General features: G+C 42.3%; 1 protein-coding gene across 3 annotated transcripts in view; it reads left to right on the forward strand.

The window, feature by feature from the left end:
• Window positions 1-13,029, forward strand: part of NLG-4 (neuroligin 4) — a 269,045-nt gene that overhangs the window by 214,772 nt on the left and 41,244 nt on the right. For all 3 annotated transcript variants that reach the window (XM_069120833.1, XM_069120835.1, XM_069120834.1), the window contains exon 10: window positions 7,278-7,405. In XM_069120833.1, coding sequence (XP_068976934.1) covers window positions 7,278-7,405 — 128 coding nt within the window. The remainder of the gene's footprint in view (window positions 1-7,277; window positions 7,406-13,029) is intronic.

The raw sequence follows: 13,029 nt of genomic DNA on the forward strand, positions 1-13,029 counted from the left end.
GTCCGGTTGTTCAGCGACGCGTGAATTCCATTATTAACCCTAGCAAGCGCGCAAGTGCGATCATTGCTGTAACATTAACAGGCTATAAAATACTATAAGTACCACGATGCGTTACCTTTTAAATTAAACGGAGTTTCCGAAATCCTACTATAGAAAAACATGCAAATTTTATGGGACATTTTCTTCGGAACGATGTAGAGCTGGTCGAGACAATTTTACCGCGTACACGAAACCGTTGATAGCAATTTACGGTGCACACAGATCCAGGTAGCGCGTAATTGAGCTTCGTACCGCCCGCTGTTGCGTTATCGTTCTCTAAACGCATTTCGTAAACGGAAACCGAGCAGATTTTGTGACCACGTTTCGCGTTATGAAACTGACGATGTGACGACCGCATTAGCGACACCAGTCCGTTCTGGAATTCCGCCCTTTACCTTTTCACCTGGGAATCATTAGCGTTTCCTCGACTGATTTCGTATTACGCGTTCGCTGTTGAATTAATTTCCTTGCTATCGGAAATTATTCGATTGCGATGTTTCCTGTAATTTTATCTGTAGAGCAATTCTTTTTTTTTTTTAGGAATAACCTTCGATAGAAAACAAGACAAATATATCTTCGCTACTTTCATGTACTAAATTCCAACCGCCTATCAGGCAATTTATTAAAACTATTTTTGTAACGGAAATATTCATTCAGGTCTCCGACGTAGAATCAATATCTGTTTAATTAAATTGCCGGCACGCGTCGACCAACATTCGTTTTGTAAAGCGGCGGCGTTGCCGCGAGAAAAGGGTCGGCCCTCTTTCTTAGAGCTGCGTGTCGTTGTCCGTGGGGGTGGACGGGGGCAATGCATCAGCGGTTAATGAGCAAACTTTAATATTCTCCCGGACTAAAACTCGACCCGCCACCACCTATCTTCCAACGACCACGAAGCAACCCTTCGTAGCGAGGTTGAAACACAGGGAATGGGGAAGAGAGTTGGGAACGCGATCGTACGACTACCATAATTATTGTGAGCCCGGCAAACGAAGAAAGAAATGAAGGTGGGTTGTTAAAGCCACCTGGAGGGGTCACGGTCTTCTTTTCCGTGTCAAACTCTAGCGTTTTCATTAATCTGGCGAAGGTCTAATTAACGTGGATTCCATATACTAAAAACCTTAAAAGTGGCTTCAATTCCCTTGCGGGATTAATAAAGAAAAGTGGACCTTCTTAGATCAGCGCAAACTTTGGTCAGAGTTTCTTTGTGACACGACAGTTTTGACTCTAAACTTGGAAGATCTGTAGAACAGATTATCATTAGCATCTATTATATGCCTGGGATTCTCTTCTGTGCAAAAATCAAGTTGTACGCAGAAGGAAGAGAACCATAAAATAAAAGAAAACGGGACAAACTTAGAAGAGTTAGAAACCAAAGAATTAATGAAGTAACCTGAGTCATAGAGAAGGATATCGGTCGTTCCAAAACTCTATGAAACCAGCAATTTTAACAGCGCTGAGGTCGCCATGGAACAATGAAGATCGAAAAATTGTCGAAAGAAGAATATTCCAGCATGTTTCGTTTGCAATGGCTGGTACAATTTCAAGATGTATGCGTGAAACGGGTTAGCCTAGGAAGGGATGGAACTGTCCCCATCCGATGTTCGTGGCATCGTAAAGCGGGTGTTAAGCCCGAATATGAAGCTTTTTCGCCAGTATCAGCAGGAAATTCTGCAGTGCGGCGGCCAAGAATGTGCTAACGACACGCTGGGAAAGAGAAGGCGAAATTGAGGGGGAGGCAAACCGTCGTAGCAAGTTATAACGTTGATTTAGTGCTTGTAATTACGACAGAATGCATAGCTTTCCAGCGACAGAAATGCCGGACTTTCGACATTTTTTCTTCGTACACGCAGCTTTACTTGCTCCGCGATCTTTCAACAAAATTTCAGACAATCGGTCTATTTTTTCCACTGTCAAGTCGTATTCGTTGTCTCCTTCGCGCCATTGAATAACAAATAGTTTCTATCTTGGCGGAAAGCGGAAGTGATTGAAAAAGGAAATAGAAGAAGTGGCTCGTTGAATGAAATCGCAGCACAGTGGACTGGGATTACCGGTGGAAAATCGTTCGTTACCGGAATCGATGGTGTGCGATCAATCGCGAAGCAATTTTAATCAAAATAATTCGCTCGTTGGACGAGATGGTCCTGTAGCCGCGGCATTTCACACTTCCGCTAGATGAAAAGACAAGCTTCCTGGAATTCTGTCGCGATCCATACTGTACATTTGGGAAATGAAACTTTGTCCGTTCGATGTCATTAATTCGCGGATAATAGAGAGCGGTTCATACGATGAAATTTATCTGTGATTAAATATGCTTGGATTTGCTTGCTCATTCACCTGGTGGCGAATCAACGATTTGCTTCTAGAGGAAATGAAAAGCGCTTTTACGATAGTGCGACAGCCATAATCATGAATGCTGATTATTATGAGTAACGTTGAAACAATGACGTTGGATACAGGTTACTTTGTATAATATAAAATTATAGAAGACTATATACGTTCTATCTCACATAAACAATAAACGGATTCTAAAGGGAATTTGCACTTAGGATGAACGAAATAGATCAATGCACGATCAAACGATCACAAGTTACTTTTATCCTTCCTAGTAGGAGCCGATTTAAATTTTTTTACAAATCTCTACATGGATCGTGCTCTAGGATCTTGGTAAAGTCACCAAATTTCATTTGTACTAAACTAGAACAAACTACATTTAATATCCGATCTAGACTTGCATTAACGCCTCTTCGCGTGAATTTGATCGCGAAGCTGAAGAAGTGCGAATGCTGAAACAAGCTTGTCACGTCTAACCGAATCCCATCAGCTTACGAGGAACAAGCTGACAGCTACACACCTACGAAGTTACAATCAACATGAAAAAAGTCTCGAGGAGAGGTGTCGGCTGACTGGAATCGCTTGCCAACTTTCCTACGGCTGCCTATTCACTCACCGCCGGGCCAATCTTGAAGCCATCACAGCTTTGAATCCTTTGGATCATCGCCAAATCGGCTATCGAACTTGCCAGATTTCGTTTTGTACAACGATTCAATGATATTCAGATTAATAATAATAATAGAATAAAGATCTTCTAGACAGTATAATTAACGGCATGAAAATTGAGCATAGGGAGAAGTTGCTAATTTCTTAATCTATTTCATGCGAAAAGAACGATGTTTACACAAAAACTTATAGATATCCATGGTTTTATTTCATAAGCCGCAACCTTGCCATTCTTCAAGCTGAAATCTTAAATTTCCCCTTATCGGTATATCCGTGAACTTCGACTTTTTGTTCATCGCAAGTTCTGCACTTCGTTAACGTTTACATTAACTCACCGCAAAGTTATAACTGAACCGCCATTTCTGGTAGAGTTCTTGTCTCGGGGAGTAGCATTTTTTTGTTCTGGCTGTGCGAAAAGTTTGTGGCGGTAGTCAGGAGGCGAGCGTCCGCTCGGTTGAAACGGATAAAAGTGCGCTTTAAACAGCGAACGAAAACGAGGAAAAGAAAACGGGGACGGCTTTCCACGTGCCGTGCTTACCTCGAATTCTCATTCAGTTTGTTACACTGTTGCGACAGAATACGTTGAAAAATAGTCGACGAAAGAATTCAAGGACCTTTTTGCACTTCGAAGTCACACATATTTTCGACTAAAGTCCGTAATAAATGGTAAACGTGGAAACGCGCGTGTAACTGTTAAGCTTAGGTTCAATCTGTTACTCTTTTTCGCGCCATTCTTCTTACGACAAGAACAATGTACTTATATACGTGTAGCGTGTGGTATACTCGTTGTCTGATGATACACTAACCCCATCCTACGTTATACCGATACTATCTTACATTTACTCTACCGTAGAGACACTCCCACTTTGCTTCATTACCTTTGAAGCTGACTACGTTGCGTTTGTCTAATAAGGAACAGCTGCACACTGTCTTACCTGTCTGAATTCGCTATCGGAGTGATCACAGAGATTCGACACGATACATTGAAGCAGAGACTGAAATGTAGGGTCTTAGCATCGCGTAGTATCGATCCTTGATGCATGGAATCGATCAGCTCCGACATGTAAAATCACGAAAGGGGGAAACAGGAAATCACGTTGAACATCTCTTTGGCGAAAATGCAACCATACCGCGGAATTTGGATCACAGCTTTTGGATTGTGCAGCATTTCCATTTAATCGTTACTCTCCCGCACGATTACGTGATCTATTCATTCGGTTATCCGTTTGCCTGTCTCTATGTGTCGGATACACTGCACGCAGATTGTTGCACTGGATGCTTACGAAGTCGTGAACAGAAAGGAAGGACACATATAGTATAAGCGCAATTTCACTCGAGCATTCGCGAACAGCTTTTGAAACTCGAGGATGTCTCCATTGTATTCGTCTAAGAGCTTAGGCGTAAAGTAGCGCTTTGTATTCACATTTCGTGATAATTTACGGTAATTTAACTGCGGCTAGAAAACAACAACACTACTGTTGAAATTTTCATCTGACTATTGTCTGAACATAGACAGATTCTCTCTGCCTTATTGCCTTAATCTACTTCAAACAAGTTCCCTGTTGCACCTATAGACAGTTTGTTCTAATTATTATGTTCAACGAGGATCTTCGTGATCGAAAGGTCCTTTTTGCTAGGCATTGTACCGTCGAGGAAATTAATACGATGACGCCTGCACCTCCTTCTCGATCCCAGCACGATACGCGCCTCTTTAAGCACTTGATCCACTAAATCCGAATTCGTGACTATACATTGGCCTGTTGGAACTTCTGTTCAAGATACTTCAGCTGAAAACGGGTCAGGGACTTGGTGCTTTAAACGCAAGTAGCACAATTGGGGCGTCCGAGAATTACCATTTACCTCTTTAATTACAGAATTAAAGCAGATAGGAGATTCTTTCTCTGCCAGATTCAGAGGGACCTTTACACACCTCCAGCTTTACTTTTTCTCCTTTAAATTCGTTAAAATTCACCGTAATCCTAAATGAGGTCTGCAAACAAAGGACTACCTAATATTTTGGGATCTTTCCTAAATGTTTTACGAGCGATGAGGCTGATCCAGCGGCGTCCAGAGACATCCGAGGCAACTCGAACAGAGTTCTTGACCGATATATTTTACGTTTCTGATCATTCTGCGTGCGATTCTCCCGCTAGCACGCGAACCCACGAGACCAATTTCCGCGATTATACGCCAAACAGGAAAATATTTTGCCGCCTGGGAGAGCGATTCATCAAACCGCTTCAAAATCAAGCGTCACGAAATTTAACATTTATCCCCTGCCCAGCTATAAATCTCGCGGAATCGTCCGGCCGAATAATACGCAGCCACAGTTCCCCATTATCGCCGCGGAATACTCGGATCGATGGTTTTTTGAAGCGGCATAGCGCGTCATAGAATTCGGTCAATTGGTTCCGTCGATTAAATTCCGCTTCGCGAAAAGTCCGACCACCTCGATGCGGGATCCAATTTTTTTTTTCTAGCGCTGCTATTCGTTACCGGATAACCGCACGGTTTTCTTTGAAAAATTACGTTCGACGAAAAAGGGGATGATTTTTCATCGTTGATGGGACCAGTCAGCTTTCCCTATCGGTCGTATTGTTTCCAACGATTTGAGAGCTTTGTGAATTTTGTGGATCGTTTTTCACACAGCGTTTTCAATGTTTACCATTTTTTCCCGAATTTTCGGTGTTCGGAAGCTGTCTTAAAGCGAGGTTTTCATATGTCTTGTCGGAAAAAATCGAATTCTCGCTGGCAAACTGAAGCTCTCACCGCATGTTTTCTCGCTCGTAAAAAGAGCATGTTTGTTCTCCATCGGTTGACACCGAGATCTGCCTCCCTAGAGGCAGAAAAGGTCGCGAGACACGAGCAGCTATATGTTTCGTGCACCTACGTCTCTTTCAGCTTTCGAATCACTTTAGTGCCATCCGTGTGACATTGCCGAATAAAAATCTCTCCTGCAAACTGACATTTTTTACGATCATCTTGTAATTATTTTTTATTTTAATATTCTTGCGACATCCTTTTTTATATTTTCAGTATCCTATCGCAACACTTTTACAGCTATTTTTAACAATATCGCGCAATTCAACATGATTTCTCATAGTTTTTGATTTCAAAAATCACTAACCGTATATCAAAGGAAAAAATCTAATCGACCTTCGGTATCTCGATTCGATTCCCATGAAAAATTCAAGTGTCGTCAAAGGATGCAGAAGCGCGTGTACTGTTCCTGTAAACAACAGCTTGATTGCGTATTACCTGCAGAAAACAGGATAAAGTAACCACGTAATTGAACCGATGTCGCAATACGGGACAACGACCCCTCTCTTGTATGCACGGAACCACGGACAAGCAAAGTTCTCGATAGTGAATTATGCCGTGATCGTGTCCCGAATCCTGGTAAGCGAATCGCCGACCACATTCTGAATTCCGTGGCCGTGTTCTTCCAGCCTGTCCGTGGCCGGACTGGAAACGCGCGAACAAAGCGCACGTCGCGGCTCGCGGCTTAATTCACTTTCGATTCGCTACTTGTTGCGTTAATTCGTCGATGCCTGCGGATTGGACGCGCCTCCTTCGAAGCCATTCATTTCCCGGAAAGGTTAACGAGTATCGACAACCGGAGACTGCGCTTCGATTAGTTTGGTCATCATCGCATAACGTGACAAGCATGCTATTTGAGACAAACCATACAGCTTAGGAAGCTTCGATCTGTCTTTGCTAGTATGATAAAGAGACATCGATAGAGAGTATATTATTCGATCTATTCACTGCTATCGGCACAAACACGTTGCTTCCAGTTAATTATCTAAATAATACCGTTGATATAAACGTTGCATTTTGATCTCTGTCCGTTTCTATAAAATAACGTATAAAAATGAAACAAAACGCTGTATAGAATCATTATTACTTAAAGCAAAGGCACTTCCGCCGAATAAATGGACATATCCTGAAAATAGCGTAGCTGTATTAAAAAAAGGATACTTTGAAGGTTGAACATTCCACTGCTGGAAGACATCCTAGATTTATGTAAGATTCCATTTGTCAAATAGATCACTTGAAATTTACGTAAATGAATTGTGAGGAATAGTAATAGGACACGTAGAGAATATCTTTCGAATACGAAGAGAAAGCAGAGTGAAATACGACTGAGCAGCAGTCGGTGGAACTGCGATCGGGCTATTCGAACAAGTCTCCATGTGCATACGTACGTATCTAAACAACGATTTACGCTTTCCTTGCAGGAACCCGAACGTGATCGATCACCACAGTCGAAACGATACGCTTCTGCTCGCCAGCCGGGAGAAAAGCCGTTTCCGGAGCTTGACGTGGGATCAATACGATCCAGTGCACCAGAAATACTTGGAGATCGGTAAGTCACTGAACACCTGAAGTCCTCAAATCACTCGAGTCACTGAGATCCTGTTACGCGAATTTTACGACGCTTGCATTTTTCTTTTGACCATCTAATTAGAGGGTAGCTTCATCGGGCGGGCGCACAGTGCTCTACGGCACTTTCGCTATATGATTTCAGTTAGAAGACCCGTAATACGTGGCTCATGAATCATGTGCGAGTCGAATTAACGTGAAATCAAGGGGTTAGCCGCCAGAGGCATGTTTCCATCGCAATGGAAAAATGAAGTACCCCCTGTGGAAACGGGGTTCGTGGCTCGCTTGTCCAGCTTGGAAAGAGCCGAGAGGGAAAAGACGTTTCGCGAGATCGTTTTTATTTTCAGCGGCTCTCGAGCACACGGCAGATGACGTGAAAGGAACCCTTTGACCTGGAAAAGAATTTGCGGCCTTTTTCCCCGCCGTTTCTTTCCTCTTTCACTCTTCCATCCATTCCCTCCCCGTTTACGCTTTTCTCCTCTCTCTCTCTCTCTCTCTCTCTCTCTCTCTCTCTCTCTCTCTCTCTCTCTCTGCCGATCTTTTTATCTTTTTTCCCCCTACTCCACGCGCCGCGTTTTTTGCCTCGTAACGTAAAGATGAACGCCAGCATAATTCCATTAGCATTTCAAGGCAATGTGAAAGCACTAATTAAGCTAATTAGGAGTGTTTCATGGCAGCGATTCGCTTGATACAACGAGCATCACGGTTCAAAAGGAACGCACGCGGATGTGTAGCGAATTGGAACAAAAATGATATTCCGACAGGTGTAGCTGAAACGAGAAATAAACTCTCTCTGTAAATAACTGACCACGAACATTCGTTTAATGAAATCATTAGAGCGATGCATTCACCCGGTGAAATAGCGAAAATTCGTTATCAAAGGGATGAAACTGCCACAACACGTGTACAAGGTTGGAAAGGAAGAGCCTTTTTCAGTGGATGAAGATTCGCTCAGCCACGATCGTCCTTCCGTGAACGAATTCCCTGGCTTTCCACGTTTTCCCAGTTTCCAGGAACATCTTTTCACGGAATTCCGCGTCTACGTGACATGATAGAGTTGATAAAAAAAGAGAAACGTATCTATATTCGTCGTATTGGATTCTTATTGTATTCCTCATGAACGAACACCTTCATACGCTCTTTCAAATCTATTGATGGGAATTCGAGAGGCAAGAAGAAGGGCACGGTACTTCTTATAGCCATGAATTTTTCTGTTTACACGTGGAAGACATTAGTCAAAAGAAATTGAACATTTCGCTTGATTTATCGAGTAAGATTGCCTCGTTCTCGGAGCGAATTTTGTCACTGACAATGAGAACGATCTAAGAGATCCGAAAAGAAAATTGAAAAGATCTTTCGAAATTAGTATCGTGGTCGTCAGATGTGATTAAACCGTGCATTATTCAGGTCGAGATTAATATTAGTCCTGACCGATTCGCATATCCTGCCAGTAATAACGGGTTGATGTAATCGTCCTCGGTACTGTATCGAGGCCGGACGACCACGGTGAAATATTGAGCTGTCAAGTGTGTGCCAGCGGTGTATGATACTTGAGCGCGGTAGAAACTCGGCGAACGTATCAGACGATCGTTTCATTAATGAGTGATCAATAGTTGGACCAGCGTAATCGTACCGACTGTTGCTTAACCGCAGCGCCGGCCATCGGCTTCGATACCCTATCACGTATAATTTATTATTATCGTTAACCCCCGTCATTTGAAATTCATTAGGCGCTAATTAACCAGGCTCCCGCTATTAACGATATTATCAAAATTTCGAGACTCGTCAACGAGTGCGACGAGCCCGAACTTTATTATCACCCGGCTACGCATCGTTCATAGATCTTTGATCATGTCCAGCCACTTTAGGCGTTCGGCTGCGGTTTAAACTAACTGGAAACTATCTTTCATAAGCCTTGTCATTTTACATAGAGAGGTATATCGTATATATCCGTGAAAAACGAAGATTATTGGCGAGAAACTTTAATTAGTTTAGACGTCTCTAACAAACCAAGTTTCGAACAAATAGGAGCAAATAGTTTCGATACTCGAAAAGGAAAAAGGAATAAAAGAGAAATTCCAAGAAAGTTGACGTATAAGGTGCGGTGGCGCGCGTCAGTGTAAAAAGAGCGACTTCTCGAGTAGATCGACCGAGAGACTATTCTTCGTGTACCACGCTAAAAAGAGAATAGAATCTTTTCGATCAGCGACACGAGCGGCGAAACAGATCACCGGTGCGGTAGTTCCCGAACGATTCACTGGCTGCTCGGTATCGGCTAAAGAATCGGTGGGCGCGGCAGGGACATAGGTAGGAGTCAGCGAGACACGGCGGGACATGGTTGCAGTTACCATTTCTCAGGGAGTAGTGAAAAATCACTGTGAAGCAATAGTCCACATTCCGTAGCTGTTCCCACGATCCTTGTAGAGCGCGATCCGTGAAAAATGGGCCGTGAAAATGGACCGGAAAGGGAGGACCATTAATTTTTTTCCTTTGTCTTTCTTATCTGGCCGAATGAGCTCGGTTTGGATCTCAAGTCACTGGCCTCTTCGTTACCAGCCAACCAGGGAGGAAACAACCCTCTTCTCGGTCCAGAGAAACCACATCTCTGTAGGTAACTTTGTTTTCCTACAGACACAAGCTAATTAATTTAGTTCCATAAAGGGGATGACGACGTTGTTTAGGGACCGTGAAACGTTGTGTCGGATGAGCTTGTTGAGTTACAGCAGTTTAAGAAGGGTAGAAAGATTCTTCCGTTTGGAATTGATGTCACGATTAATTTTCACGCGAATGAGATATTTTAACCAGTTCGCTCCTTGACGTGTATGTCTGACGTGTAATATATATTAATCGATATTCTTTCGCTATATTAATACAAATACAAACGAAGCGGAGTAAGCTTTCTTAATCCCGGGACTTAATTAACTCTCCGAGAAATTGGTCAAAGTACCAAACGTCATCGTACTCTTTCCTTCTCAGAGTAAAATTTTGATTAAAAACACCTCAAATGTAGAACGTTTTTGAAAGTCGTCGATTACGTTTTTATCGATACTTTAAAAGCGTTCCTATCGATAATTGAATCCAGCCAGCAACTTTGTACAAAGCAGTAACCTGTATAAATCTTCGTTCCACGTGACCAACCCTTATCTTCGATACAAACATATCCCGTTTCGCCATCGATTAAGGTACCAACAGTAGCCCCGTCGCTCGCACACACCCAGAATCAACCGCAGGACTAAAACAACATTCGGTCGCTATAATTTACTTGTAGTACACGTCCCACCCGTTTTCCATCCTCTGCACCCACCGCACGTAAGCAAACTCCCTTAAGCATTGGCGATGCGAATTTCCAAGAACTTGCGATTTTGTACACATCTTCTTCGGTCAAATATGAATAGAGAAATAACTTCAAAAGGCAAGTGCCAAGAGAGAAACGCCAAAATGGTACATTAATTTACCTTTGCACGTATAATCATTTTAAAGTAACTCTTTCGTTCTTCTTCTGCAGATTCTATTTACGGTTTATCTTCTACCATCTGTAAATGTTTAAAACGTTTCTCGAAAGTATACGATAGACCATTGTACTTTGATGCAACTAAACTTTCCGAAGATTCCGGACTACGATAAGATCTAAACCACTTCTAGCCGTTCGAACAGTTTGTCAGGCGATGTCGTTCCGCATTCGGGACCGCATGCATCTAACCGTGTCCGAACACAAACACGTTGTTTCGAAATCGCAGTTACCGGTCTCTCAACGGGGGTGTCGTGCACGCGATCGCGTAATGGGGGTGTCGTGTGCCGCAGCTGCAAGGCAACGCCGCCCAAACTCGCCTGTTTGCAAACTACACGCCAACACATTTGCTGCATCTGTACAATCCGCCGCATTGTTGTTGTAGTCTTCCTCGTTCGAAGCGTCTTCTCATGGTAAGTTGCGAAGAAGATGCAGAAGTGGAGGAAAAAAGAGAAATAGAAAATGGAGGTCTGGCAAAGATATCCGAAGTTGAAACTTTCTTACCGTTTAAAGGATCTACTTTACAGCAAGCTTCGCGCAAAGTGAAAATAATTCCTGGAGATACGCAGAGCGCATAATAGTTTACTAAAAATTCTATTTTCTAACGATAAAAGTAAACTAGTTGAAATACAGATACGTAATGCGTAATATTAAAATATTGGTTGCAAAATACTGGAAATTAAAACAAATTTATGCGCAAGTGAAAAGAATATAAACTGAAATAGATAATGTGGGCAAACACGATATGCATAGTTCGACTGAATCGCTTTGACTGTGACCATGTCCCTCTTCCTGCTCTTCTTCTTCCGTAACTCCACTTGAACCTATAGATCAAAAAATGCTGATTTTCTCCATGGAACGTATTCTCCAATACCCTTGCTCGATGATATATCGATAAATAATATTTTGGGAATTATAGCAGTTTGTGGAGCAAAGTTATATCAGACAGGGAAATAGAGTTGATGAGAACTAATCATATTTTCACTTCAGCATATGGGGGAAAGTTTCGATTGAAGAGTATGAAAGTATATCAACAAACCATTTGAAGATGAAATTACTTGAGTATGGGGGAGGATTAAAAGAAGTAGAGGAAAACGACGGCAGCATAGAATATGCATTAGACGTTTATAGGATATTTCACGAAAGAAATAGCAAAGGACTAGCAGCAACGTTGCATATGTAAACATCCCCTTGGTATTTTCCCGTGAAACATTCAGGCGCTTAAAATGGATTTAAAATTTCCACTGCCTGGTTGCAAAAGTATCGAGAAAAATAATTCACCTACGATGAAGCAGCTACAAATCGATCAGCGTGTTCACCTTTCGCGAATGTTATACATCAGGCTCGAATAAATCATCTTATCGTCGATGCTATGAACCCGACGTGCGCTTGAATAATATGATAGATATATGAAATGAAAGAGAATTCGCGTTTGGCACGTTTCGATAGTGATACACGAATGATTGACACTCTGTGATTGAATGCGTGAAAACTATCTATGGCTGTAAAGTTTTATAATCCGTTATTTATTATTTTAAAATCAGCGAATATGCGTGAAAATATAACACTGGTAAAAATGGATACGCGTTATGAAAGTTTGTATCGCGCTATAGCTTGAAAATTCCTCCATTCGAAACTGTTATAGTCCGAGAAATCGTGAGACTCGTCGTCGTGGAATTTTACAAATTTAGCATGTAAGTTCTAAATTTCCCTTGAGTTCTTGAATTCTAGGAATTTTAATTACTTCGTCGGCTACCCCAAGTACTGGTATAAGACATGAACTTTAAGGATTATTACAGCCAAACCTCGGATGAATTGCGCATGCAATTCGGAAAGATGCGCAACGACAAAACTAGTCGTTATTTCGTCGTTTCCTTCGCTTCCGTTGTACCATCGTAACCGTAAAAACGCGCGTCTACGTTTTACGATTCTTGCCATAAATACGTCCAGCAAACCGACGTTTGCTCGCATCGCAAAAGGATCGGCCAAGATCGCGATACTTTTTAACTACCGACACTCTTCCAGGTAGATGCGCAGAGATCGAATGAGAAACGACGCGGAGAAGTCAATCCATCGGCATCGTCTCGCAAACAACCGGT

The sequence above is a fragment of the Bombus flavifrons genome, chromosome 9, assembly GCF_040668555.2.
Source record: "Bombus flavifrons isolate JBK064 chromosome 9, iyBomFlav1_principal, whole genome shotgun sequence".
NCBI classification, from domain to species: domain Eukaryota; kingdom Metazoa; phylum Arthropoda; class Insecta; order Hymenoptera; family Apidae; genus Bombus; species Bombus flavifrons.